The sequence below is a fragment of the Myotis yumanensis genome, unplaced genomic scaffold, assembly GCF_028538775.1.
Source record: "Myotis yumanensis isolate MYYU_CA2020_CCGP unplaced genomic scaffold, mMyoYum1.0.hap1 SCAF_10, whole genome shotgun sequence".
Lineage (NCBI taxonomy): Eukaryota > Metazoa > Chordata > Mammalia > Chiroptera > Vespertilionidae > Myotis > Myotis yumanensis.
In genome coordinates, this window is record NW_027223761.1 from 7,966,916 (window position 1) to 7,990,330 (window position 23,415).

General features: G+C 57.0%; 1 protein-coding gene across 4 annotated transcripts in view; it reads left to right on the top strand.

Moving 5' to 3' along the window:
* The window catches only part of ANO1 (anoctamin 1), a 73,516-nt gene that overhangs the window by 768 nt on the left and 49,333 nt on the right, over positions 1 to 23,415 (top strand). For all 4 annotated transcript variants that reach the window (XM_070427713.1, XM_070427712.1, XM_070427711.1 and 1 more), the window contains 5 exons: positions 6,452 to 6,784; positions 15,544 to 15,642; positions 16,318 to 16,469; positions 18,938 to 18,992; positions 21,986 to 22,037. In XM_070427713.1, coding sequence (XP_070283814.1) covers positions 6,452 to 6,784; positions 15,544 to 15,642; positions 16,318 to 16,469; positions 18,938 to 18,992; positions 21,986 to 22,037 — 691 coding nt within the window. The remainder of the gene's footprint in view (positions 1 to 6,451; positions 6,785 to 15,543; positions 15,643 to 16,317; positions 16,470 to 18,937; positions 18,993 to 21,985; positions 22,038 to 23,415) is intronic.

Sequence of the window (23,415 nt, forward strand, 5' to 3'; positions counted from 1 at the left end):
GGCTCGGGGTGCTCGGGGTACGTGCGGGACGCCCACCCGTGCACGTGGGGCGCGGCTGCCGGCGCGCACACAGTCTGGGATCTGCGGGTCCAGAGCGCGGCGCCTCCCCCCCCCCCCGCCCCCCGCGCAACGCGGCGCCCCTCCCTCGGGCCCGGCTCGGCGTCTCTGTGGCCCCGGGTGGGTGCGGAGTCGCTTTTGCCGCGGGGCCCCGGGCCCGGAGCCCAAACTGGGGCCCTGGGTGGGACTTTCCCTTCCTATTGGTGTTGGTTGGGGCCGCCAGGGTGGGGGTAGGGGAGCCACCTCGCTGGAGGAGGGTGGCAGCCTCCAGGCCCCGCAGCACCGCCCCTCTGGCGGCAGCTGCGCCCCTTTGGCGTCCGACCCGCCAGCGTCTCCCTCACCTGCCCCGGGTGCGCGGAGTTCCCAGGGCGCGCGGCCGGAACGGGAACTCCCCACGCCCGGGGCAGCGGGCGGGCTCTAGTCTTTGGAACTTCTTTCCACCCTGTTCCCACCCCGCACCCGTGCCCGATCCTGTGGTAGCCCCGAGGCATGGGCCCACGCTGAGCCGGCCACGTGGTTGGGGACCTCTATGGGATCCCCCTGCCCCCACCACCCTCTCCAGTCCAGACCCGTCAGTCACAGGGATCCCTGGAGGACAGATTTTGCCCATGAGGGCTTTGGCTTAAGGTTAGAACAAAGTTTGCCTAAGGAGGGCAGGCTCAGCTGGGGGAGCCCTGGGGCTGCTCACTCTTCACAGAGCAGACACCCCTTCCGCCGGGGCCTCGGCCCCTCCCCAGGGGATGCCAACGCCCCAGACCGGTGGCTTTGTGCGCTGAGGATCGCCCTGGCCTGCCTCTAGCCTCAGGTCTGGGGACTGGCATCTAGGGAGGTGCCTGCCATGTGGGGCTCCTGTGGGGCAGCGACCAGAAGGCCTTGCAGCCCCCGGGGCCACAGTTGAGCTCCTGGCAGTCATTTCAAGGCTCCTCTGCAGCTGGGCTTGCTCGGAGGTGCAGGCAGGCAGCACTGGGCACAGTGTTGATGGAGAGGGGGTCTGCCTGTGGTAATACCATTGGCTTGGAGAGCTTCAGGGTCATCATTTCAACAAGCGCTGTGTGCCGGCTGTGTGCCAGGCCGTGCTGGGTCCTGGGCACCCCCCGCAGGGAAGCCTCGCGTATCTGGGACTTAGGGGGCAATGATGGAACGTGACCCAGGACGGTGGCAGGGGACACGTCCTTAGCACTGGGCCAGTCGCTGCCTAGCAGCTCATTTAACTCTCACAACAGCCATATAGGGTAGGTGCTGTTGCTACAGATGGGGAAACCAAGGCCAAGAGGGATCTGATGAGCTGTTCCCAGTCGCCCAGCAGCTCGGAGGAGAGAGCTAGGAAGGGCCAGGACAGAAACACAGGTGGCCTGAGGAATGGGATTTCTGGAGAAGAGCTCCTTATACCTGTACGGTGTGTGTGTGGGGGGGGGGGGGGGGGGCGCGGGGGGTGAAAAGGGGGGTGTTAGACAGAGAACTAGAGCATGGGAAGACCCAGAGGTGGGAATGCAGGACACCAGTTAGGAGCCATGAGGTAATGGTGGCATTTGAGGACATGGAGGGAAATGGACAGTCCAGAGGTAGACCCGAGTCCATGTGAAATAAGAAATGGAGCCCTTACCCTCCAGTGGCCCCTGGCTCCGGAGTCTTCAGGGAGGCCACCCCCCCCCCCCCCCCCCCCCCCCCCCCCCCCCCCCCCCCCCCGCTCATCTGGATCCAGAAACTGTCTTCCTGAAATCCTAGTGAGGGTTTCAAAGTCTGCAGAGAGGCAGCTTGGCCCTTCCCTCAAGGTCTTCACAGACTGGAAACCCGCAGACAAGCCCAGGTGAGACCATTGACTCTTACTTTGCAGGTCTCGGGTATCGAGGGCCTGAGGGCTGTGAATCGGGCACTGGCTGTAGGAGAGGTGGCCACAGAAGGGCTGGAGGCAGCAGCTCTGGGAGCCGGGGGCCTGTCTGGGAGCTGGGGGCAGCGTGGCGGGAGAACTTCCTAGAGCAGTGGTCGGCAAACTCAGTCAACAGAGCCAAATATCAACAGTACAACGATTGAAATTTCTTTTGAGAGCCAAATTTTTTAAACTTAAACTATATAGGTAGGTACATTGTTATTAACTTAATTAGGGTACTCCTAAGGCTTAGGAAGAGCCACACTCAAGGGGCCAAAGAGCCGCATGTGGCTCTCGAGCGCAGTTTGCCGACCACGGTCCTAGGGCATCCTTGGCACAGCTGAAGCCAATCATTGTCGCTCTGTGGTTATCTGAGTCACCCAGTGACATCGGCTCTGTGCATGCAAAGGCCAGGGAGCGTGGGCTGCTATCCGGTTCCCAGACGTGCCCCCGACACGTGCGGTGTGGACGTAATTTCGATCAGCCATCAGCATAAGCCGGTCCCATGCCGACTGCCATTCCCCCGCCCATGACTTTGTGCCTCCCTTCTTCTCATTCCCCCGATTCAAGGGTAAAAGTCACTTGGTTGTGTCTGTACAAAGAGCTGTAAGGAATGACTCAAAAGCTAGAGGCCACGTTGGGTGCTGTTTAATTCATGAACTGTTCTTTGTGTTCCTCGGTGAGTGTTTTCACTTTCTTCCTTCACACTGGTGGCTGTCAATGGCCCCATCTACGCGCCCAACAAGCCCAGACACTCCAGAGGCACCTGACGCTGGAACCTGCCTGCCCGAGAGACAAGCATTGCGCTTCCCTGCTTATCTGCAGTTGGAGGCGATCTGTTTGTAGATTACAGAGTTTGCCTGATCAGCAGAAATTGAGGTAGAGTGCTGTGATTCAGGTCTTTTTTAAATTTTGGAATAAAATGAAGTTTGAGTGATGGTCCCCTTGGATCTGAAATCGAAAACCAAAAGAGATTTGGCAGGTCAGTGATTTCATTTTCCCCATTTTAAGAAAAAGAAAGAAAGAGAAAGTGAATGTGGGAGGTTCCCCTGGAATTGGTCACTGAGACTTTGGTCACTGAGACGTTGGCTATTTCACACGGATGTGTGATTCAGCTCCTGGAGCGCCAACTCCAGGTCCGAAGCCAAATAAATGAACGCATCGCATGGGGCCCCAAGAGCATCCCAGGTGTGGACATGGGCTGCAGTCCCCTCTTCTGCCCTTTCCTCGGGGTTTGGGGGGGGGGAGTTTGTAGAGGCAGGTGTGGCCCAGATGTGGACTGCCCTCTCGCTGTTAGTGGTAGTTGGGACAGGGCCTTTGTCCCCTGACATCTTCCCATGGACCCTCAGGGAGCCATTTCTCTTCCATCTTTCTTCTGTCTTCCTTGGGGAAGCTCCTTCCAGGAGCACTTCCCCCCAAATATTCCAGGGATTGATCTTCAAAATACTTTCAAATCTCCCCTCAGTCACACGTTGCCCTGACAAGAATCCTGCGACCTATGTCGAGATGTTTTATCCCCATCTCACCGATAGAAAACTGAGGCTCAGTGCTGAGGAGTGTCGTGAATAAGCTGGGTCTCAGCTTCTGTACCCTTCCTCCTGGGGCCCCCACCAGTAATGGTGTGCAAAACCCAAGCCTCTGCCATTCGTTCATGCATGCATGCATTCATTCATTCCACAACCACCCATTCAACCACGTTTCCCTGCGGAGTCTCCCGCCTCTTCCTTAAGGATAAGGGAATGTCCTGGAGCCCCTGAGATGGGAGGTTATGCATACAATATACGCACATCCGCCCTCTGCAAGTTCAATCTGCCTTTTTGTCCTGTCCTGCACTCCACTGCTCCATGGAAGGGCCCCTTAGAGTCACATGGCCACCATGTCAGCTTCTGTGGTCATCACAGTGTAGCCACCTCCCCAGCTCAGAGTTGCTCTTCAGATCCTGGGGCCTCCCAGCCTGTGTTGAGTGCAGTAGAAAAAGAGCCCACACTTTCTGTGTAAAGGTTGCTCACCCCTCACCCCTTATTCAGGTAGGATCGTCCCATTTTATAAAGTTAAGCCAAGACGCAAACAAAGTAACTGCCCAGGGACATGACTCAGTGACAGACAGGGCCAGGTCTGGGGGCAGGATCTGGGACACACACCAGTGCTTGGTGCTGCCTCCTGCATGTCCTGGCAGTGCATCCAGCTCTCTTTTATAACTTTTTTACATCTAGATGTGGCATTGCCACCATCTTCCACTTGTGGTCCACTTTGACCATGAGATTGTTTTTCCCTGTCCTCTCCTAGTTCTTTGTGCTGTGTCTCACTTCCCGATTAGAGCAAACTTCCGTTGCAGATTCTGGGAGGACCTGTTGTAGACGTTTTATATATATTAACACATTTATTCCTTGCTACGACCCTTTGAGGGCAGTCACATCAGAAGAGAGAGGTCTTGTTATCCCCCCAGCCCTCATTTTACAAAGAAGGACCCAGAGGGCAAAGAGATGAGGCTGTGTGCCTGGGATGAGGCAGCAGTAGTGGCAGAGCTGGCCTTTGCCCTCAGACAGGAGGACACCCACTGGATCAGGCCTCTGTGCTGCCACTCCCTAGGTGGTTTGAGATGTGTGGGGCTGTTTCTGTGCTCCCCAGACTGTCAGGCCTTATGGGTCCTCGATCAGGCCTCAGTGGACAGAGTTGTCCTCCAGTGTTGAACCTGGGGAGGTGGGGGGCTGTCCCTAAGTTTATTTCCCTGCTCTCTGGCTTGATGGTGGTACCTCTGAATTTCTTTCCCACTCTCTAAGGTAGTGGTTCTCAACCTTCTGGCCCTTTAAATACAGTTCCTCATGTTGTAACCCAACCATAAAATTATTTTCGTTGCTACTTCATAACTGTCATGTTGCTACTGTTAGGAATCGTAATGTAAATATCTGATATGCAGGATGGTCTTAGGCGACCCCTGTGAAAGGGTCGTTCGACCGCCAAAGGGGTCGCGACCCACAGGTTGAGAACCGCTGCTCTAAGGGTTCGTGTGTCCACTTTGGTCAGTAGTAGCGGTTATTCCGGCCAACCAGAGCACTTATGGGGCCCACAGAAGGTGCCAAGCCCACCCCGTGTGTAGCAGGTGATGAATGGAGGTGTATTGGGCAGTTCCTGGCCTGGCCTCAGGGATCCTGCCACCCACCCTAGAAGCCCCTGTGAGTTAAGGCTCCTAAGTGGAAGGTTCCCCGGCAATCCCAGCACATGGGACCTGCACAGACTGGAGTGGTCAGGGACCCCCAGATCGTGGAGGACAGGGGATTCGTCCCATGCCCTGGAAGCTAGGTAGAATTACGAAGCACGGAGGAGGGAGAGTGTGCAGGTAGGGAGCACAGCACGTGAAAGGGGATGAGGATGTCCTGACTCCTGTAGGCCCCGGGGGGTGGAGGGCAGGGGCACAGGAAGCTGGGGAGGGTGGTGTGGGCAGGACACGAGGATGGGCAGCCACGCCTGGCTCAGCTCTGAAGAGGGCAGTTCCCCATTTGGAACAAAGGGTTAAGCACCTTGTACAAATGCTGAGAGTCTGGGGCGCCCAGGATGCTGGCAGCAGGCAGGGTGTCCACTGTGGTCTGACCTCATCCCTGCCCGGCAGCAGTTCATTCCCTGAGCGCCGGCCGGTGGCTTCCCCGGGCAGCCTTCGGGTCTGGCCTTTCTGCCCACTCCGCCGGGAGAAGACACCACATTTAGCCGCCAGCTCACTGTGACTCTGCACTTCTCTGACATTCCTGAGATATTGAGGAGAGTGAGCCTCTGCCGTTGGCACCAGGATCGAAGGCAGGGTGACAGGACGTCCCCCAGCGCCTGTCCTGGGAATTAGATGGAGAGTGTGCCCAGCATAGGCGTTCTGTAACTCGGATAACCCTCCTGGCCGCCAGCGGACAGCTTACATTATCCTCCCATTTTACAGAGACGGACACTGAGGCCCAGAGCGGGCAGATGGAGAGGGTCCACGCCCAGATTTAGAGCCAGTTCTGGCTGGCTGCAGGGCCTGGTTCTCAGCCACTGCCCCTCATGGCCCCTTCCTCACTCGGTGCTGAAAGAGAGCGGCACCTCGAGTCCCCGTTACCGTGGAGGGATGGAGCACCCTGGGTGTGCACACGGGATTCAAGGCTGGGCAGTGACCTCGGGAGCCCTCACCAGCCCAGGCCTCTATTCTGCCTGCGACCCTGTGTGAGGAGCACTTCTTGGGGTCGACCCTGGTCGCCTTTGGCAAACCATCTGGTCCCTCTGGGCCAGCCCGCTCGGGCTCCTGGAACCAGGAGGCCTTGCGGGGGCCGGTGGCCTGCTTGGCATCTTCATGTGTCCTTCCTTAGCAGAGAATGTCTCCTTCATGTCAGCGGCATGAAGGCGGCCCCCGCGGTTGACTTAGCCCCTGCCCGCATTCGGTGATGGTTGAATGGCTGATGCCTGAGGGAGCGAGTGGATGATGTGTTCGGTCTGAAACGCGCTCCCGCTGAGGGCCCATCCCCGACAACCCAGCGGTGAGTGGGTTTCCCTCCTCTTCCTCTGCAGCTGCTGAACTCGCTGTCCGTGAACCCTGACGCCAAGTGCAAGTACGGCCTGTACTTCCGCGATGGCAAACGCAAGGTGGACTACGTCTTGGTGTACCATCACAAGCGGGGCTCGGGCAGCAGGACGCTGGCCAGGAGGGTCCTGCAGAACGACGCCGCGCTGGGCGCCCGCAGCGTCCGGCAGGACCAGCCCCTGCCCGGGAAGGGCAGCCCTGGGGGCGAGGGCCGGCAGGAGCCCCCCATGGACTTCTACGAGGATGACAAGCGGTTCCGCAGGGAGGAGTACGAGGGGAACCTCCTGGAGGCGGGTCTGGAGCTGGAGCGCGACGAGGAGGTAACTGTCCCTCTTCTTATTGGCATGTTGGGTGGACAGGGTGGAGAGGGCGGGGGTCGGTGGGCGGGTCTGTGCGGTTCATTCTTCAGAAGGCGGTGGGGTCGTGCCCTCTTAACTTTAAACCTGTTCTTAGGGAAGGTGGATGAGAATGCCACCCTTGTTAAGGTTGAGTAGAAATTGCTTTGGGGGGGGGGGGGGGCGGGGGGCGCGGGTGGAGGTAGGGGAGGCCAGGGGAAGGTCAATGGGGAAAAAAAAATGAAGACATGTACTACTATCTGTAATACTTTAAACAATAGAATAAAATTTTTTTTAAAATTAGAAATAGGGCCCTAACCGGTTTGGCTCAGTGAATAGAGCATTGGCCTGCGGACTGAAAGGTCCCAGGTTCGATTCCAGTCAAGGGCATGTACCTTGGTTGCGGGTACATCCCCAGTAGGGAGTGTGCAGGAGGCAGTTGATCGATGTTTCTCTCTCATCGATGTTTCTAACTGTCTATCCCTCTCCCTTCCTCTCTGTAAAAAATCAATAAAATATATATATTTTTTAAAAAAGTAGAAATAGCAAAAAAAAAAGAAAGAAATTCCTTCCAATGGCTTCGGGGAGTCCCAAACCACCCCCCTCCAGGCCACATCTGCTCTGGGGTAGGACTGACCTTCTAGCGATGACCTTTCGGGTGGAGGCCTTTCCTGCTCTGGTCAGTTCCTTCCCTGGAAGATGTGCCCCAGTCAAGGGACGGAGGATGGAGCTCTCCTGGGAGTCTTCTGGTGGTTGGCCTTGGCCCTTCTCAGAGGCTCAGCTTCTCCAAGTTGGGAGGTCAGCCTGACTGAGCCCTGAGGGCTGGTGCTCTGAAATCCTGCAACTCGAACACTTTTCTGGAGCCCCGCTCCCCGGCAAAGCCTGAGAGAGAACCTTTCTAAGGGAAAGACTTGGTGGAGAGCAAACAGTGAACTCACCTGGCAAGCAGGGCTGCCCTGGTGGCGAGAGGCAAGCAGGGTGGAGAGAGGGCCCTTGGCAGCCCTTCGTTTCCCGGTGCTCCCCCGTCGACCCCTTAACCTGTCTGTGCACTGGGCCTGCCTTCCGTGAACACTGGGGACCGGCCCCTAGCCCGCAGAGCTGTCACTGCGAGGGTTAATGGAGAATCAGCAAAAGCCTGCACAGCACATTACGAACAGAACAAGTCATGAATGAGCAGGTTAACTTAGGAAGCTAACAGCCACCTGTGAGTGTTCAAGATAAAAGTTAATGTCGATTTGCTATTTCATCGATGAGAACCATAATCAATAGCGAATGCTTTGGGTCCAGTGATAAGAATGCTTTTGGGATTCAGTTGGGGAGCCCGTGGTGTGACGTCTGTTTCCACTGACCGCTTTCTACCCTGACCAGTCGTGGGTCTGTGTGTTTGGCATGGAGCATGCCTCTGGGTCATGTTCACCTTCGGGGGTCGGGCTGCCTGCCGGGTGTGGGTGACTTGCGCTGCAGGGATGTTGGAGTTGCAAGGGCGTGTGACGGCCTCAGAGTGCTTTGACGATCAGGGATGATCAGGGATTTGGTCCTGACACGGTGGCAGACAGGTGTGCGCTGGCCCTTCCAAGTTTTGTGACTCACTTTGTCTTAGACCTGAGCTGGGGCCACTCAAAGACAGCAGTCATTTTTGATGACTTTTTGCGTTGTGCCGCCCGGCCAGCCCTACAGCAGTTTGTGGAGACAATACTGCTACTATGCAGAGCTGACTTCAACATGTCGCTTTCTAACCGGAGGAACAAACGCTCCTCTCACGGGAGCGGCCGGGCAGAGCCGTGATCTTGGGCTCAGTGTGGTGTGTGCTAGCCTATATCCGTGGTCGGCAAACTGCGGCTCGCGAGCCACATGCGGCTCTTTGGCCCCTTGAGTGTGGCTCTTCCTAAGCCTTAGGAGTACCCTAATTAAGTTAATAACAATGTACCTACCTATATAGTTTAAGTTTAAAAAATTTGGCTCTCAAAAGAAATTTCAATCGTTGTACTGTTGATATTTGGCTCTGCTGACTAATGAGTTTGCCGACCACTGGTCTATATCCCCAGGGGTTTGCTGTTGCTGCCATTCTTTCCTCACCACAACTATGAAATCTCACGCCTGAAAGGACCCACGAGGTCTGGTGACTCACACTGACCCTGGCCCAATCCCAGACCCTCTACCTGTCCTTTGTTCAACTGCTTAGGCCTCAGTTTCCCCATGTGTCAAGTGGAGATAAACCTGGTGTTTATATCACTGGGCTGTCGTGAGTAAAGTGCAAAGTGCTTAACTCCAAGTCTGGCACGTGATAAATTCATGCTGATCGCTAGTAATATTTCATCAGATATTACTGTTCCTGGAGAAGTGGGAACAGCAGTGCCCGCAAAGGAGGAGAGAAAAGAGCCATACTTTTTAAAATAACTTTGTGACAAGCAAACCTAAAGACGTTGGTTGCTGTCACCAATAAAAGATCTAGTTTTCCCAATAAGGGGCCCAAAAATGTCATTGATAATTTGGCTCTGTGGCCAAAAGAGGCCTTTCAGCCACCAATTGGGCCATTTTAAAATGAAAATGCTGTGGTGGTGGAGACTAGACGGTTCGAGTTTTCAAAGCAGCTGACCTTGAGTGTGGACCGTCTCCAGTGGAGCCTCTCACGGTGAGCCGTGCTTTACCAGGGCCGCTGTCATTTGCAGCTCTCACCTGAGACCGTCAGGCCCAAGACGGCTGTGGAAAGCCTTTATCTGGTGCTCTCACCTGCTCTCCGGAGACAGGTGGGACCAGAATCTGTTCAAAGCCGCTTGGGCTCAGGCAGCATTGAGGTGTGTGCGGGCTCCCGCCAGGGCGATTAGCAGACAGCCGCTGTTGTGTGTTTCAGGGGGAGAGACACCTTGTCCATGAACCAGTCCCCCTGGTGCGCTCCGAGGACAAGGCCTGAGAGGCTTCATAGTGTGGGAAATGCGATAGCCTCTGAAAGACCCCAGGTGTGCAGTTGTACTCAATTGGAAGCGAAATTTGGTGCCTGTGTGCACTTTTCTGGGGAGAAAAGTCCATGGAATCCATTGGATCCTCAAATACTCAGTGACACCCAAAGAGAAGGGACCATTGCATTGAGCAGGTTTCTCACCCTCGGCGGCACTGCTGGCATCTCATATTTAGCAGCATCTCTGGCTCTCTCTGGCCAGTAGCACCCCCAAGTCACGCAACACAGAATGTCCCCAGACATGGCTAAATGTGCCTGGGGGCTAATATTGAGAGGCTCAGCTTTCAAGTGTTAACGTAAAAAAACATTCAAACCTGTGAAGAATTTTTTTTGTGAGTTTATTTGAGTCAAACTGTCGACATATGATGAGAAGCAGAACCTCAAGGAATTGAGATAATGCTCCGGAGAACAGGTTACATCTGTATTTATACATTGCAATCAAAGGAAGGGACATAGGTGGGTTACATAAAGTCCATTGGTGATAGACTAGAGAGGGGGGAGAAAGTAAAAGAGGGGAACCCCTGGGATTGGATAAAAGGTTAAGTGATAGACACATACTTAGGTGGGTGCAGGAACAATTAACATAACAATGAAGGGATTTGTGGTACAAGCACATTAATTAGGTTGTGCCCCAGGGGGTCCAGAAAAAGGGAAGTTACAAGTTACCCAGACATTTCAAGGGTATGTTATGATAGATGCAAAAAGACAGATAGGCTCAGTCAAGGTAAAGGTTGACCTTGTCAGTGACGATACCGGCCTAGGACGTAACTACCCACCATCACTGCTTTTAATGAAAGCTTAATTTCAGACCATCCTTTGTGGTTACTTTAAGTCTCTGAGTTTGCAAGACCGCCATGCAGGCCTCCCCTGAGCTTGCCAGGTTAGCATGTGGCCCCTTTCGTCCACAAAAGTCTAGGGGAGGGAGGGACAAGAAACGGGACAGCTAAACAAGGCCTCCTGTCTGCTGGCCCAGTCTCCCCTGGCCGTGTCCAGGCAGTCCCGTGGAGGTCACCAGCAGCACAGACGTGACCTGCCTTTGCTCCCGGAGGGGCCAGCAGGCATGCTGTTCTGTGCTTTGAGTCTGGGGGTCTGTTGAGGTAAAGACATCCCTGATGACACAGAAGACCCGCCTGGCTCGGGCACAGTGGGGGCCGGTTCTTAGGGACAGGCAATGGTTATTCTCCTGGGGCGGCCATAACAAACTGGGGGGCTTAAAAAATGCAGATTTATTCTCTCCCAGTTCAGGAGGCCAGGAGTCTACGGTCGAGGTGTGGGCAGGGCCCCACTCCCTCCCAAGGCTCCAGGGGAGGCTCCTTCCTCCCTCTTCCAGCTTCTGGGGCTCCAGGCCTCCCTTGGCCCCCGTCTTTGTACGACCTCTGTGTGACCTTTTTATAAGGTCACTGGTCCTGCCTTGAGGGCCCACATGAATTCAGTATGACTTCCTCTTGACTGGGTTACATCTGCAAAGACCCTCTTTCCAAACAGGATCCCATTCAGTCACCGATACGGAGGGTTAGGACACGGACGTCTCTTTTTGGAGACACCATCCACCAGCACAGCAGCTGAGACTGCACTGGAGTAGTGGCCCCCGGTGTGGGTGGCTCACACAGGGGTACGAGCAGTGGACAAGGGAGGTGCGGTCCTGGGTGGGGGCAGAGCAGGTAGATGGTCTGGGATGGACCCAGCCATGGTGTCAGGGCCCAGGATATGCACAGAAACCCCCTGAGGTCCTGTCGGAATGCGGCTCTGATGCAGGTGTGTGGGCGGGGGGCGGGGGTGGTGGGAACGGGACTGAGTTTCTGACCAGCTCCCAGGACGTGGGGAGGCCGCTGCCCCCGACCACACTCTGAGGCATGGGGAGCATGCAGGCCTTCTTCTCCATGTGCCCACAGAGGCATCCTCAGAGAAGGGCCCCAGAGTCCACGCCCCGATCCCATGTTGGCACCCACAGGTAGCCCGGACAGAGCCCCCAGCACCCATGATAGGAAATGACAGGAAGAAAAAGCACAGTGGAGACAGGAGGCCCCGCCTTCCTTCTGAAGGAAAGCGTCCTCTATCCCTCCCTCCGACAGCAGAGGGGTCAGCGTCCAGGATCCCATTAAATGGGCGAGAGCAGTTTGTGGCCAGCGTGCTTCCTCTCAACTGAAACCCATCAGCATCTTCCAAGTCCAGCCTCAAAGCCTGCCGGACATTATTTATGTCCGGGGTCATCGCCGAGAAGGCCACACACTGCTATCCGCTGTGTGTGCCGGGGGCGCCGAGGCCCACGCTGCCCTGAGGTTGAACCTGACCTCGGCTCTGGCAGCACAGTGAGGGCCTCGGACATCAGAGCCCTGGGAAGTCTGTCCGCCTTCACACTGCCGTGCAGGGTTCAGCCGTGCGCCCGGCTGTCTGGCTCGGGTTCCTCCCGTGGAGCCCGTGTGGTCCCTCAGCGACATCTGTGTCCCATCCTCGTTACTGGGGACGTTCCTTTTGAGAAACAAATGAGGGAGAACGGAGGCAGCTTCCAGACCAAGCTTCGGGCGCGGGATGCATCGTGGGCTGGCGAAGATGAGGGCTCGGAGCCCCCGACGCGGGTTCAGACCACCTCTGCCACTTCCTGGCTGATCGGTCTCGGGCAAGGGGCTTCCCCTCCTGGACCTCAGTTTTCCAATCTGCGAAATGGAGGTGATGGTGCTTCCTTCCTCGGGGAGTGGGCTGAGAGAGTTACTCCTCGCCCCCACCTCGGGCACAGGTGCCCTGCTCATGGTCACAGGGGGCTTCAGCTCCTGCCTTTCTTTCTGCCTGTCAGGAACCAGGAGGCAAATCTTGGGGGAAGGGTCTCCCTGCAGATGGAGACACCCCCAGGTGACAGGGCCGGGGGCCGGGTTGGTCTGCCATGGTCATGGCCACAGGGCGGGACGTGTTTTCCTGCAGTTTCCAGCTGAGTCCTGGAGGGCATGGGCAGGTGTCCCAGGTGGTTCTGGGGCTTGCCTGACGGTGATGACCAGCTGGGCCCTCAGCACTGGCGGGGGTGAGGGCGGCCCCTCCCCTGTGGCATTGAGGAGCTTGAGGTCTAATCCCAACATCTCGATACATAAGAACAAAGGAGCAGCAAACATTTTGGGGGGGGGACTTGTCCATTTGGAAGCAAACCCTAACCCACCCGTTTGAGCTCCCTAACCCCGCCGTGAGTAGGTGGTCCGGGAATTGATCCCTTTACAGATGGAAAGAAAGGAACTGAGGCTCTGAGAGGTGAACCCAGGAAACTGACCCCACGGGGCCTGGGTCCCAGATGGCTGGTCCTGTCCTGAAGCAGTCATTTCTCATTCTTAATCCCAATAGGATACATTCGTGTCTTGGGCACTAAAGGTTTTATGTCTTTTGAGTCTTTCTGCTGAGGCTCTTACACTCCCACCTGAGTTCCTTTGGCCTGTCTTGGTTTGTGAGCCTATCTCTTAAAGTGTATCCTGGACATTCTTTTTAAAGCCGAGTCTTTAAAAGCCCTCAAAGATGTTTGCACAGCCCTGCCCAGGTCCCAGATGGGTTGTGATAAAATCTGTGCCATTCTGGCTGCAGCTGTCGACGTCCTCCTGTGTCCCGGGCCCTGGAGTGGCAGAGTCAGCTCTTTCTGGCTCATTGGGAACCTGCCAGCCGGTTGCTAACCCTTCGGTAGTTTGCACTAGGCCATAATGGGAGTATTTACACCATGGAAATGGGCAGAAGCTACAACCACAGATCAGAGCTAGGGGTTGTGTTTTCTCTCTGGGGAGCCAGGTTACCAGCATCAACCTGCTCCACCCTGCATGTGTGTCTTCCTTTCTCTGGCTGAGTATTTTCAAACGTGTCTGTGGAGTGTTTGATTCTCTTTGTGACGCTCTATTTCTGGAAGTTCTCTTGGGTTCATTTCCAAGTTGGCTGTGTCGGGTTTTAGTCGTTTCCTGTCCTTGGCAGATCCTTTCTGATTTATCATCCATCTAACCCTTTCAGAACCCAAGACCCAGGGCTCACACCTGGGTGTACACGAGCGTCTCTTGCCAGTGTCTTCATTTAGTTGGGGGCCCAGTCGGAGCCCTGACTCTGTCTCCTCATGGAGCCCCCGCACCGCAGCTCTGGCCCTGGCCAATCTGTGGCCTCCAGACTCCCCAGCACGAGGGGCCCGAGTCGGGACGGGTCTCACCGCTCTGGGTCCTCTGGCTGTTGGAAAAGGGGTCCCGCCGTCTCGCTGTGTCTTCCCACCGCGGTGGGCTGCGGGCAGGCTGGGCACCGTGTTTTAAAACATCCCGTGTGTGTTCTTGCCGAGCTGGTCCCATGACCCCTTTCCCAAGTCCGCCAGATGTTTCCCTGGGAGCGACCCGTTGCTCTCGTAAACAAAGAAGCGTGTTTTCCCAGGGAGGCGGCCGCGCACCAGCTCCTTGACCACCTCGGGAGAAATCTCCATGGACTCGGGAGGATGTATTTTGGGTCTGCGTGCGGATGAGCAGTGCACAGAAATAAACTTGATCTGTAGCGGGAGGAGACGGGCTCTGCCGCACGTGGGCATCCACGGTCGTTTCTCCCGGCTCGGGGGTGCCCACGGGCCACCAGGGCCAGCCTCTCAGTGCCCTGCTGGGCTTCCAGGTCTGGGAAGCTGCTTTAGCTTCTTGGCAACGGATTCCACATAGCGGGCATGGTCTCAGCTGCCTCTCGGCCAGGGAGAGGGAGTCCGGAGCAGAGGCAACAGCCCCTCATTCTCTAACCTCTCCTGCCAGCCATGGGTGGGGGGGTGGGTCCCCGACTGTGAAGCAATCCCGTGCTGCCCAGATTTGCAGACAAGCATACAGGGACTCAGAGAGGTTGCCTGACTTGCTGGAGACCCCAGAGGGGCAGGGTAGGACTCCCACCCAGGCCACCTGATCCCAAGGCCTCTAAGTCCCATGGCCTCTCCCGGTGCCCACCTGACCTGAGTCCCCAGCCCTGGGCCACTGAGTCAGGGCTCCAGGCTTCTGGCTGGCACTCCTCTGAGCCCTTGCCCATCGGGAGGGTCCCTGGGCCTGAGCGCCCTGGTCCTGGCTGTGTCTGTGAAGCAGCCCCAGCGCCAGCTTCTGGCCGGTGCTTCTCTGCAACTTCCCTGATGGCCAAGCTCAACAGCCCTGGGAGCACAGCCCCGGGGGGCTCGGGCCGTAGCTTTGTGACGAGTGTAGCTGTGTCCTCTGGACCCTGCAAATGGGACTTTATTTGGAAGCAGGGTCTTTGCAGATATGTAAGGAGTTAAGGCTCTTTGGGCGGCATCCTCTGGATTTAGGGTGGGCCCCAAGTCCCATGACAGGTGTCCTTCGAAGAGAAAGGAGGGAGATTTGAAGCAGAGACACACAGAGGGGAGGAGGCCATGTGAAGACAGAGGCGAAGACGGGGGTGATGGGGTCAACAAGCCCAGGGACACCTGGCGCCCCAAAAGCTGGGGGAGGCGGGAAGGACCCTCCCCTGGAGCGTCCAGAGGGAGCACGGCCCTGGGCCTGGCTCTGCTGTGAAGGGGCCTCTTTTGTGGTATGGCCGGCTGCTCTGGGGGCCTGCGGCTCACCCCCTGGTGTTGGAGCCTGGACCCTCCCTCCAGGCCCTCCTGGCTCTCTGCTCCCTGAGACCTGGCCTCCCGAGCTCCCTGCGCCACCTGCAAGGAGGGGACTCGAAGCCCTGTCACGAGGGACACGAGGAGTGACGGGCGAAAGGGGCTGGTGTGGCAGCTCCTGACAGGCTGTCACAGGGCCTGGAGGTGAGAATGGCTTCTGCCCGTGTCCGCCCGCACGGACTGAGAACGCCTCTCCTCTTGCAGACTAAGATCCACGGCGTCGGGTTTGTGAAGATCCACGCGCCCTGGAACGTGCTGTGCAGAGAGGCGGAGTTTCTGAAACTGAAGATGCCGACCAAGAAGGTTAGTGGGGACGTGTCTGCTCCGAGGCAGGTCTCCGGCCACAGGGCCCCGCAGACTCCGCCGGCAGATGCTGGCAGGAGGCTCCGTCTGCGTTGCTGCAAAAGCCAGAGAGCTCCGTGCCTCTGCCGAGACCCAGCCCACACCCCGGAGGTGGCCCAGGCAGGGAGCCGTGGGCGTGCTGTGAAGTGAATGCAGTTGAACTTCCTGCCCAGGGGTTTCTCGCTCGCTCACCGCTGTGTCTCAGCTAGTTCATCAGACTCATTTTAGTTGCATTTCCTGGCTGGCTGGGATTTTGCTTTCTAATCTCCGAAAACGGTGCAGCTCAGACCCCGTCGGAGGGCGGTACGCTCCTGAAGCTCAGCTGGGCATCAGGGTTTCCCCGGAGAGGACAGCGAGGGGCGGTGGTGCGGGGAGTAAGTCATCCAGGTGTCTCAAACTCACCCCTTTTGAAACTAAAGTTCGGGGGAGTTTCTGGAATGGATTGTAACTGCTCTTTCGGCCGGTCTTGCCTGAAACCGCGGGCTTCCCAGATTTATCTGGGACCCAGACGTGGAGAGGGGCACCCTGGCGGGTCCCAGCCTGCGTTCCCAGGAGGGGCCGCCTCAGGGTGGGTGGGAGTAGAGCCCTGGGCTCCCGGCTCAGCAGATGACGGTGCCCCACCCTGTCTCGCTGCAGATGTATCACATCAACGAGACGCGGGGCCTCCTGAAAAAGATCAACTCGGTGCTCCAGAAGATCACGGACCCCATCCAGCCGCGGGTGGCGGAGCACAGAGCCCAGACCATGAAGAGACTCTCCTACCCCTTCTCCAGGGAGAAGCAGCACCTGTGAGTGAGCCCAGCCCCTCCCCGGGGGCCCTGCTGGGTGGGCACCTCCCTGTCATCGTTCCTAACGTGAGAAATGCAGGTTGTGGGACAAACTCCCCCAAAGAAGTGGGGGTGGCAGCCTCTGGTGCCTCTTCTCATGGCACTCGGAGTCCTTGGGACCCTAAAAACGCTCCCTAAGGTCACTGTTAACTGAGGAACTAAGGGAGCAAAGAGCTTGCCATTCTGACAGGGACACTGGCGAGGGCACAAGTGAAGGCAGGTGTGGGCCTCGGATCACAGCCCCAAAGCAGTGTCTGGGCCCCCTCCCTCCCTCCTGCCCGGCTCCATCCCTCTTGTCCCTCTTAGGATGCATCCCCTGAGAGGGGCTGCTGAGCGGCCTCCTGCAGGCTGCAGAGCTGGGAGGCAGGAACTGAAAAGTGGTCCCAGCTGGAGTCCTGAGGCCCCAGGGACTCAGCAGCCAGTGGGGTTGCCTGGCAGTGCAGTATCTGTTCCGGAGCCTTCCGCCTCCCTGACCCCTCGGGGCAGTGGGGCATAGCCACCTGGGGCGGTGGTGGCTGCAAGGCCTCCTTGGGCCCTCACTGGGCATAGCTGGAGTGCGGGCAGTGGTGGGAATAAGTAGCTTGGGCTCTGGGAACGCAGTGGGACTTTGATGGCAAGGGGGGCGTGTCCCAGACACCCCTGCTCTCACGGGCATGGAGACCTGTGCCTCGCTCAGAACTGGGGCTTCTGCCTAGCAAATGCAAATGCGTTAGTCACAGCTCAGAGGTCCCGGACCCCACTCCGCCCATTTCCCCAGGACAAGGGATAAGAAATAAGTGGCTCAGCCCAGCTTCTTCCACCAGCTCCCAGACAGAGAGCTCCAGGGCCTTAGAGGCAGGCCAGGACCCGAGGCCTGGCCTCCCTCACTCTGCCCCGGCCGACTCCCTCGAACCCTGCCAGCCCAGGCTAACTGCCAGGCTCCCCCCAGACACCCTCCCAGCCCTACCTTGCAGAGTGGGTCACCTTCCCCACCGATGTCCCTGTGCACTCCGAAGAGTTAGGCAACCTCAAGGTGGCCCAAGACCTCAGAATCAAACCCATTTGAAGGTTACAGGGAGATGATCTTATGCAGAAAGCACGCTGGTGGAATGATACCATCCCTGCCCCCAGCAGTGTTGAGGCAGAGACCACAACTGCCCACCAAGACCGTCCTCAAAAGGGTGTATAATTGGACAGCCAAGGGGTCCAGGCTGCCTGTCACTACTTGAGCCAATTAAGCAGAGACAGGGTTGAATCATATATGAGCGTTTATTCCAATAATTTTGGCAGCATGGGAGAGCAGCAGGTCATCCACAAACATCTGCACTTCCTCTCCCCATAAGCCAATTGCATATATAGGGTAGAAGGGCAAAGATTACGTTGGAAAGTAGGAATTACAGGCAAGGGGAAGTTGGCAAGGTATAATCATTACAGGCAATAGGGGCTGGGTGTTGCAAAGGATGGGTGCCTCTGGGACTAGATTATTTTGACCTCGAGGTTGTAAATCTTTCCATGCTAATAGGCAGTTCTTTGGAGGGGAGGACAGACTGCATTCTGATGGTAGCTCCCATGTCCCAGGGCGTGCACCTCCCAACCAGGTTAGAATGTGCTTTCTCTAATCAGAACAGAACCATCACGGTTAACAGAGCACGATGAATATTTCTTACTAGTGGCCTGGTGCACGAAATTCGTGCACATTAAAAGGGAATTAATTAGAGGAAATATTTTAATATTGCTATTTGCCCTTTCTCTATCATAGAAGTGTCAGAGATTAAAGAAAATTAGTAAAATGTAGATGAAAATCTCCCTCCTGTCAGAGTCTGGGGTGCTCCGCGGGACCCAGAGTCAAGTCCCCACCCACCACCCGCAGGCGCTTCAAAAACGCAGGAGACCCAGACCCGGCTGGCTCCACCCCCATTGGGTGAGACCCAGACCGGGTCGGCCCCACTCCCATCAAGCCCCTCCAGGTGGGGGTTGCAGGCTCAGGTCCCCTGGCCTGGCTCTGGGTGGGGGGGCGCAGCCTCAGGTCCCCTGGCCCAGTGCCAGGGCGGGGGGGATGGCCTGAGGTCCCTCACCCTGGCCAGGCACCATGCAGCCTCAGATCCCTGCTGTTCGGTTGTGATGTTACAATGTCCTGGCTAATTTGCATATTCCTCTATTACATAGATAGGTAACTGTAGCTGGTCCCCAATATTCTATTTCTGCCCCTAACAGAAGCAGGGTCTTCCGAGGGGAGGTCTGAGCACACTTGCCTCTGGGGTCACTTCCCACCCCTGAGGGTCTCCCATCCTCTTGGAGAAAAGGTGGGGGAGGAGAGGGATAAACTGTTCCAAGTGCCCAGGATCTGGTCACACCTGGGCTGTGGACAGTTCTGCCAATTCCACAGCTGATGCTCATGGGGACAGCGTGGTTCTCAGACTCCGGCAAACTGTGTCTTATTATTTCAACAGATTTGACCTGTCTGACAAGGATTCCTTTTTCGATAGCAAAACCCGCAGCACAATAGTAAGTATCACGTGTGCACGTGGGTATCGCCAGCTCCCCAGCAAGGTGGCCCCAGGGAGAGGGAGGATAATTTCATTTCAGAGAAACTCCTCGGGGTGGAAGTGTCTCTAATTGTCTGTGACAGAAATAATTAGGATAATAAAACCTAGAGAGCTTGGAGGGGCCCAGAGGATGGCCCAGCCCAGCAGGGGGGCGGGGAGGAGAGGAGGAGAGGGGGTGGCAGCAGGAAAGAGGGAGAGGGATTCCAGACCCTGGGGTGATTTCTGGGTGGTCTGGTCTTGCTGTTCCCAGCACAGCTCCCTGGGCCCTAAGAGGAATCTGCAGGTTCCTAACTGTGGGGCCCAGGCCCAGAAGTGGCCCAGGCAGCGGCCAGGCAGGCGTGATGGGCAGTGGCTCGCAGAGCCGGGTGGGTTGGGGTAGATATCTGAGGCTTTGCCAGATGAGCAAACCGAGGTTTGAAATCTGACCAGGCCACCCTGCCCTATTCAAGGTACAGTATTGGTTTAATGTTTATCCATTGACTGCCAACTTGTCCGCCCGCCAAGCTGGGCCCTGAGTGGCTCAGGACCCAACTTTTATCTAAACAAGAAATTAACCTCGCAGCCCAGCCACAGCCAAGCCTCCGCTGCTGCCCTCTCCTCCCCGCCCCAAAGCCCAGCCGGGTGGGTGAGGTGGCGGGGGGGGGGGGGGGGGTGCAGGGCTGGACCTTGAGCAGATAACTACCAGGCCAGAGACAGTGCGTCGGTCACATGGATGTGGGGGGCTGCTGCCGAGGCCTGGACAGGGAGATCGGGGTCCTGTCCCCCCCACCAGTCCCTCCTGGCCTCGTGACTTTGGGAGTCACAGAGCCTGTGTGAGAACCACGGCGATCCTGGCTTCCTGCTCAAAGGGCAGCGGGGGCCTCCTCCGAGGGTCACCTGGACGCAGAGCCTGGAACAGAGGCTGTGATTTTTATTGTTAACCGTGTTACTGATTAGTTTTAGCAATTAAATCCCATAATTATAAATGAGGGGGGACTCTTTTACCCGGCATAGCTTGGGGCTGACCAGTGTCCAGAGGGAACCCCTCTCTCTGGGATGCCCACTGCTTGGGCGAACCCCCAGTTCTCACCTCAATGGTTCCCCTTTCCTACCCCAGGACGGGACAGGAGAGAGTGGCCAGCGGTGTTCACTGAGCCACGTGCCCGTGTTCCATTACATATGTGCTCCCCAACTTTTCACATTATCCCCGGAGCACAGGGCAGGTGCACATTTGTAAATTCACTCTTGCTATTATGGAAGGGAGGAACACGTGAATCTAAAGTTTTAGTTCTCATACATTGGGGATCAGTCCATGACCCCCAAGTCACAGAAAGCAATTTTGATAGGGCAGTAAGTATAAACTGAACCCTCCATCAGGCCATTTACCTGTGGGGCAGGGTCACTCTCTCCCAGAGACCCTGGAGGCCAGTTTGTAAACTGCCTGTGCTCTGGATTCAAAACGTTGCCCTTGGGTAGTCAGCTCCATGGTCTTTGAGTCCCAACAGTATTTGGCATGGGTGTGAGGTCATTGTAGGCAGGTAGGAGTCGGGAACAGCAGGGAAAGAGCCAATGTGCTGGCTTGGGATTTAGACCTTCAGCCTTGGGCACTAGGGAGCCATAGAAGGTTGTGGAGCAAGGTTTAAGGTGAGGTCAGATCTGTCCTACAAAGATCACTGCCCGTAGCCGGCTGAGGGAGAACAGATGGAAAGTGCAGGCAGATTCATGGCGGTGGTTGTGAATGCGGCTGTGACGGCAGGTGGGTGGGAGGAGGCAGTTCTGGGAGAATCAGCGTGGTCAGAAAGAGGCCACCGATTAGATTTGGGGGATGACGAGAGGGAGTCATCTGAGTAGGCCATCATTCATTCATTCATTCATTCATTCGGTGGGCAGTTATGGAGCACCTGGTGTGTACCCAACACTGGTGGGCGGAGAAGCAATAGGGCAGGTGGTGAAATGCACTCCAGGACAAGACAGAAGTTAGAAGGCAGAGCGGCGGGAATGGCAGGTGCGCTGTGGCCTGTCTGTTTAGGTCCCTCTCATTTAGATCTCAGGACAAGCGCTTCTGGCAGAAGGAGCAGCCAGGTTGGAGGCCCTAGGCTATGGGAGAGGGTTTGGTGAGTCCGAGGAGCAGCCAGGAGGCTGGGGTTACTGGAACAGACAGGATGGGAAGAGAAGGTCAGACAGGTGAGCCTGGGGTGCCACTGCAAGGCTCTTGGTCTTGCCCAAGTGAGTGGGATAGTGGAAGGTTGCGAGGGGGATGGGTGTGCTCTGCCCTGTATGTCTATGGTGCAAGGTCCCTTCTTTTCATCCCATTTTGCAGATGAGGAAACTGAGGCACAGGGTGGTGAGGTAGGTGCCCAAGGTCACACAGCTACAAGTGGTAGAGCCTGGACTCAGACCCAGGCAGGCGGACTCCCCTGCCAGGGCTCCTGAGGCCACCAGGCAAAATGTTTTGTTAGCAAATGGGGCACGGAGGGGCGTGCGATGGGAGCCTTTTGGGGGGGTGGGGGTGGAGGGGCTTCTGCCAGCACCCTGAGCTCTGCTGCCTCCTGACAGCAGAATGGAATCCTGAGATCTGCCCACTAGGGGTTTCTGGAACTTTCCTGGCTACACCGGGAGTTGCCCTATTAGCTGGGTGCTTACATCTCTGAATTGTAACTCACCTCATAGCCAGGGGGACAGTAACCCATGATGCAGGGCCCACGGGACAACCCCTAACCCTGAGACTAGCACAACACCGAGTCGGTGCTTCGAGAAGGAAAGTAAAAGATGGGACCCCTTCGAAACGCACTGACTTATCCCTGAGAACATCAAAACCCCAACACTGTTGACCGAGCATCCGCAGAAAAGTCCCCGGAGAAGAGGTCATCACGGGCCACACTCGACCGAGTCCCTCCTCGGCGATCACACGGCGGCCTCTGCGTGCCGTTGCAGCCCGAGTAACTGTCCGCCCCCTTCTTGTCTCCTCACTAGGTCTATGAAATTCTGAAAAGAACAACGTGTACCAAAGCCAAGTACAGCATGGGTAAGGACATTTCTGGGGCTTGACATCAGCGCTGGTTTCCCAGTGGTAATCTCGCCTCGGCATCATCTCCGTGGGGGGCGGGCAGGCTTGGGAGTTGTTAGAGGGTTTTGATTTAAGCCCGTGTGACAGTTTCAGAAAGGAGAGCCGTTCCGGGACCGGAACCACGGGGCAGTTTTACGGCCCGCACTTCTCGGCACCAAAGTCTCCTCTTTGGTTTGAGGCATTTGCAAGGTGGTAAATCCTGGCTGCTGGCCGCTGTAGGGTGACCAGGTGTATTAACCCTCTCTTGACCCTCACAGTCCGGCAAGAAGTAGTTAGGGTTCCAGCCGGGGTGATGGCCCACAGCAGCCCCTCCAGGCCGATGCAGCCCCATACCAGACCGATGCAACCTCACACCAGGCCTTGCCGGAAAGTGCTCCCCTCACCACACGCCCTGATTCTGAAACCTGCCGCACAACCACCCGAGCTGGGCTCCTCGGGGGCCAGTGTCCAGAGCCTTACCAATCAAAGCCTGTGGACAGGCACCGCCCCGCCGCCGGTCCCTTGCCCACAGCTGCAGGCTGAGCTTGCTAATCTGGAACGTTCAGAGCAAAGGAATGCCTTTTCTAGCCGATTCTCCTTCTTCTCCAGCTGTGGTAGGCCCTGCCGGGGGCGGTGTCCACGCTGCAGTGTATCACACTGGACAACCACCTGAGGGTGTGAGGCTGTGGCGAGGGCCGCAGGGTGGGTCTTGTAGGAGCCGGGGTCTGTGCATCCAGGAGTGAGAATCCTTGCCGCCTGCTCCCCACGGAAGGAAGGACGCCCTGGGAGGGGGTGGGAGAGTGGGAGGAGTAAAATGCTCGGCAGGTGATGGTCCTGGACAAGTCCAGGACTCGGGGTGAGGATGAACCCTCCAGGGTTAGACAGGCTGTGTGTCCTCTGGCCAGTAGGACCGATGGCCAGTCACAGGGACACGCTTCCAGGCCTGAAATCTCTAAGCCCATGTCCTAAGTCAGAGGGAGTGGGGCCTCAGCCAGAGGTCAGGAAGAACCCAAGACAACTGTCCCCACAGGCCTGGCCACCGTCAATAGAGCGAGAGCCTCCAGAATGGCTCAGTGGACAGTTTTTAGCAGGGAGGAGTACAGCAGGGGGGAATAGAGTAGGGGGGAGTAGAGCGGGGTGGGGGGGAGCAGAACAGAGCGGGAGGAGCAGAGCCGTGGAGGAACAGAGGGGGGAACAGAGCGCGGGGCGGGGGGGGGGCGGTGTGACAGAGCAGGGTGGAACAGAGCAGGGAGTAATAGAACAGGGAGGAAGCATGGATCTAGCACCCCAGTACGTCTGGGAGCTCAGGCTGCCTGTGGGGCCCCTTCCCTAGGAAGCTGCTGATAGCCGGGGGCTG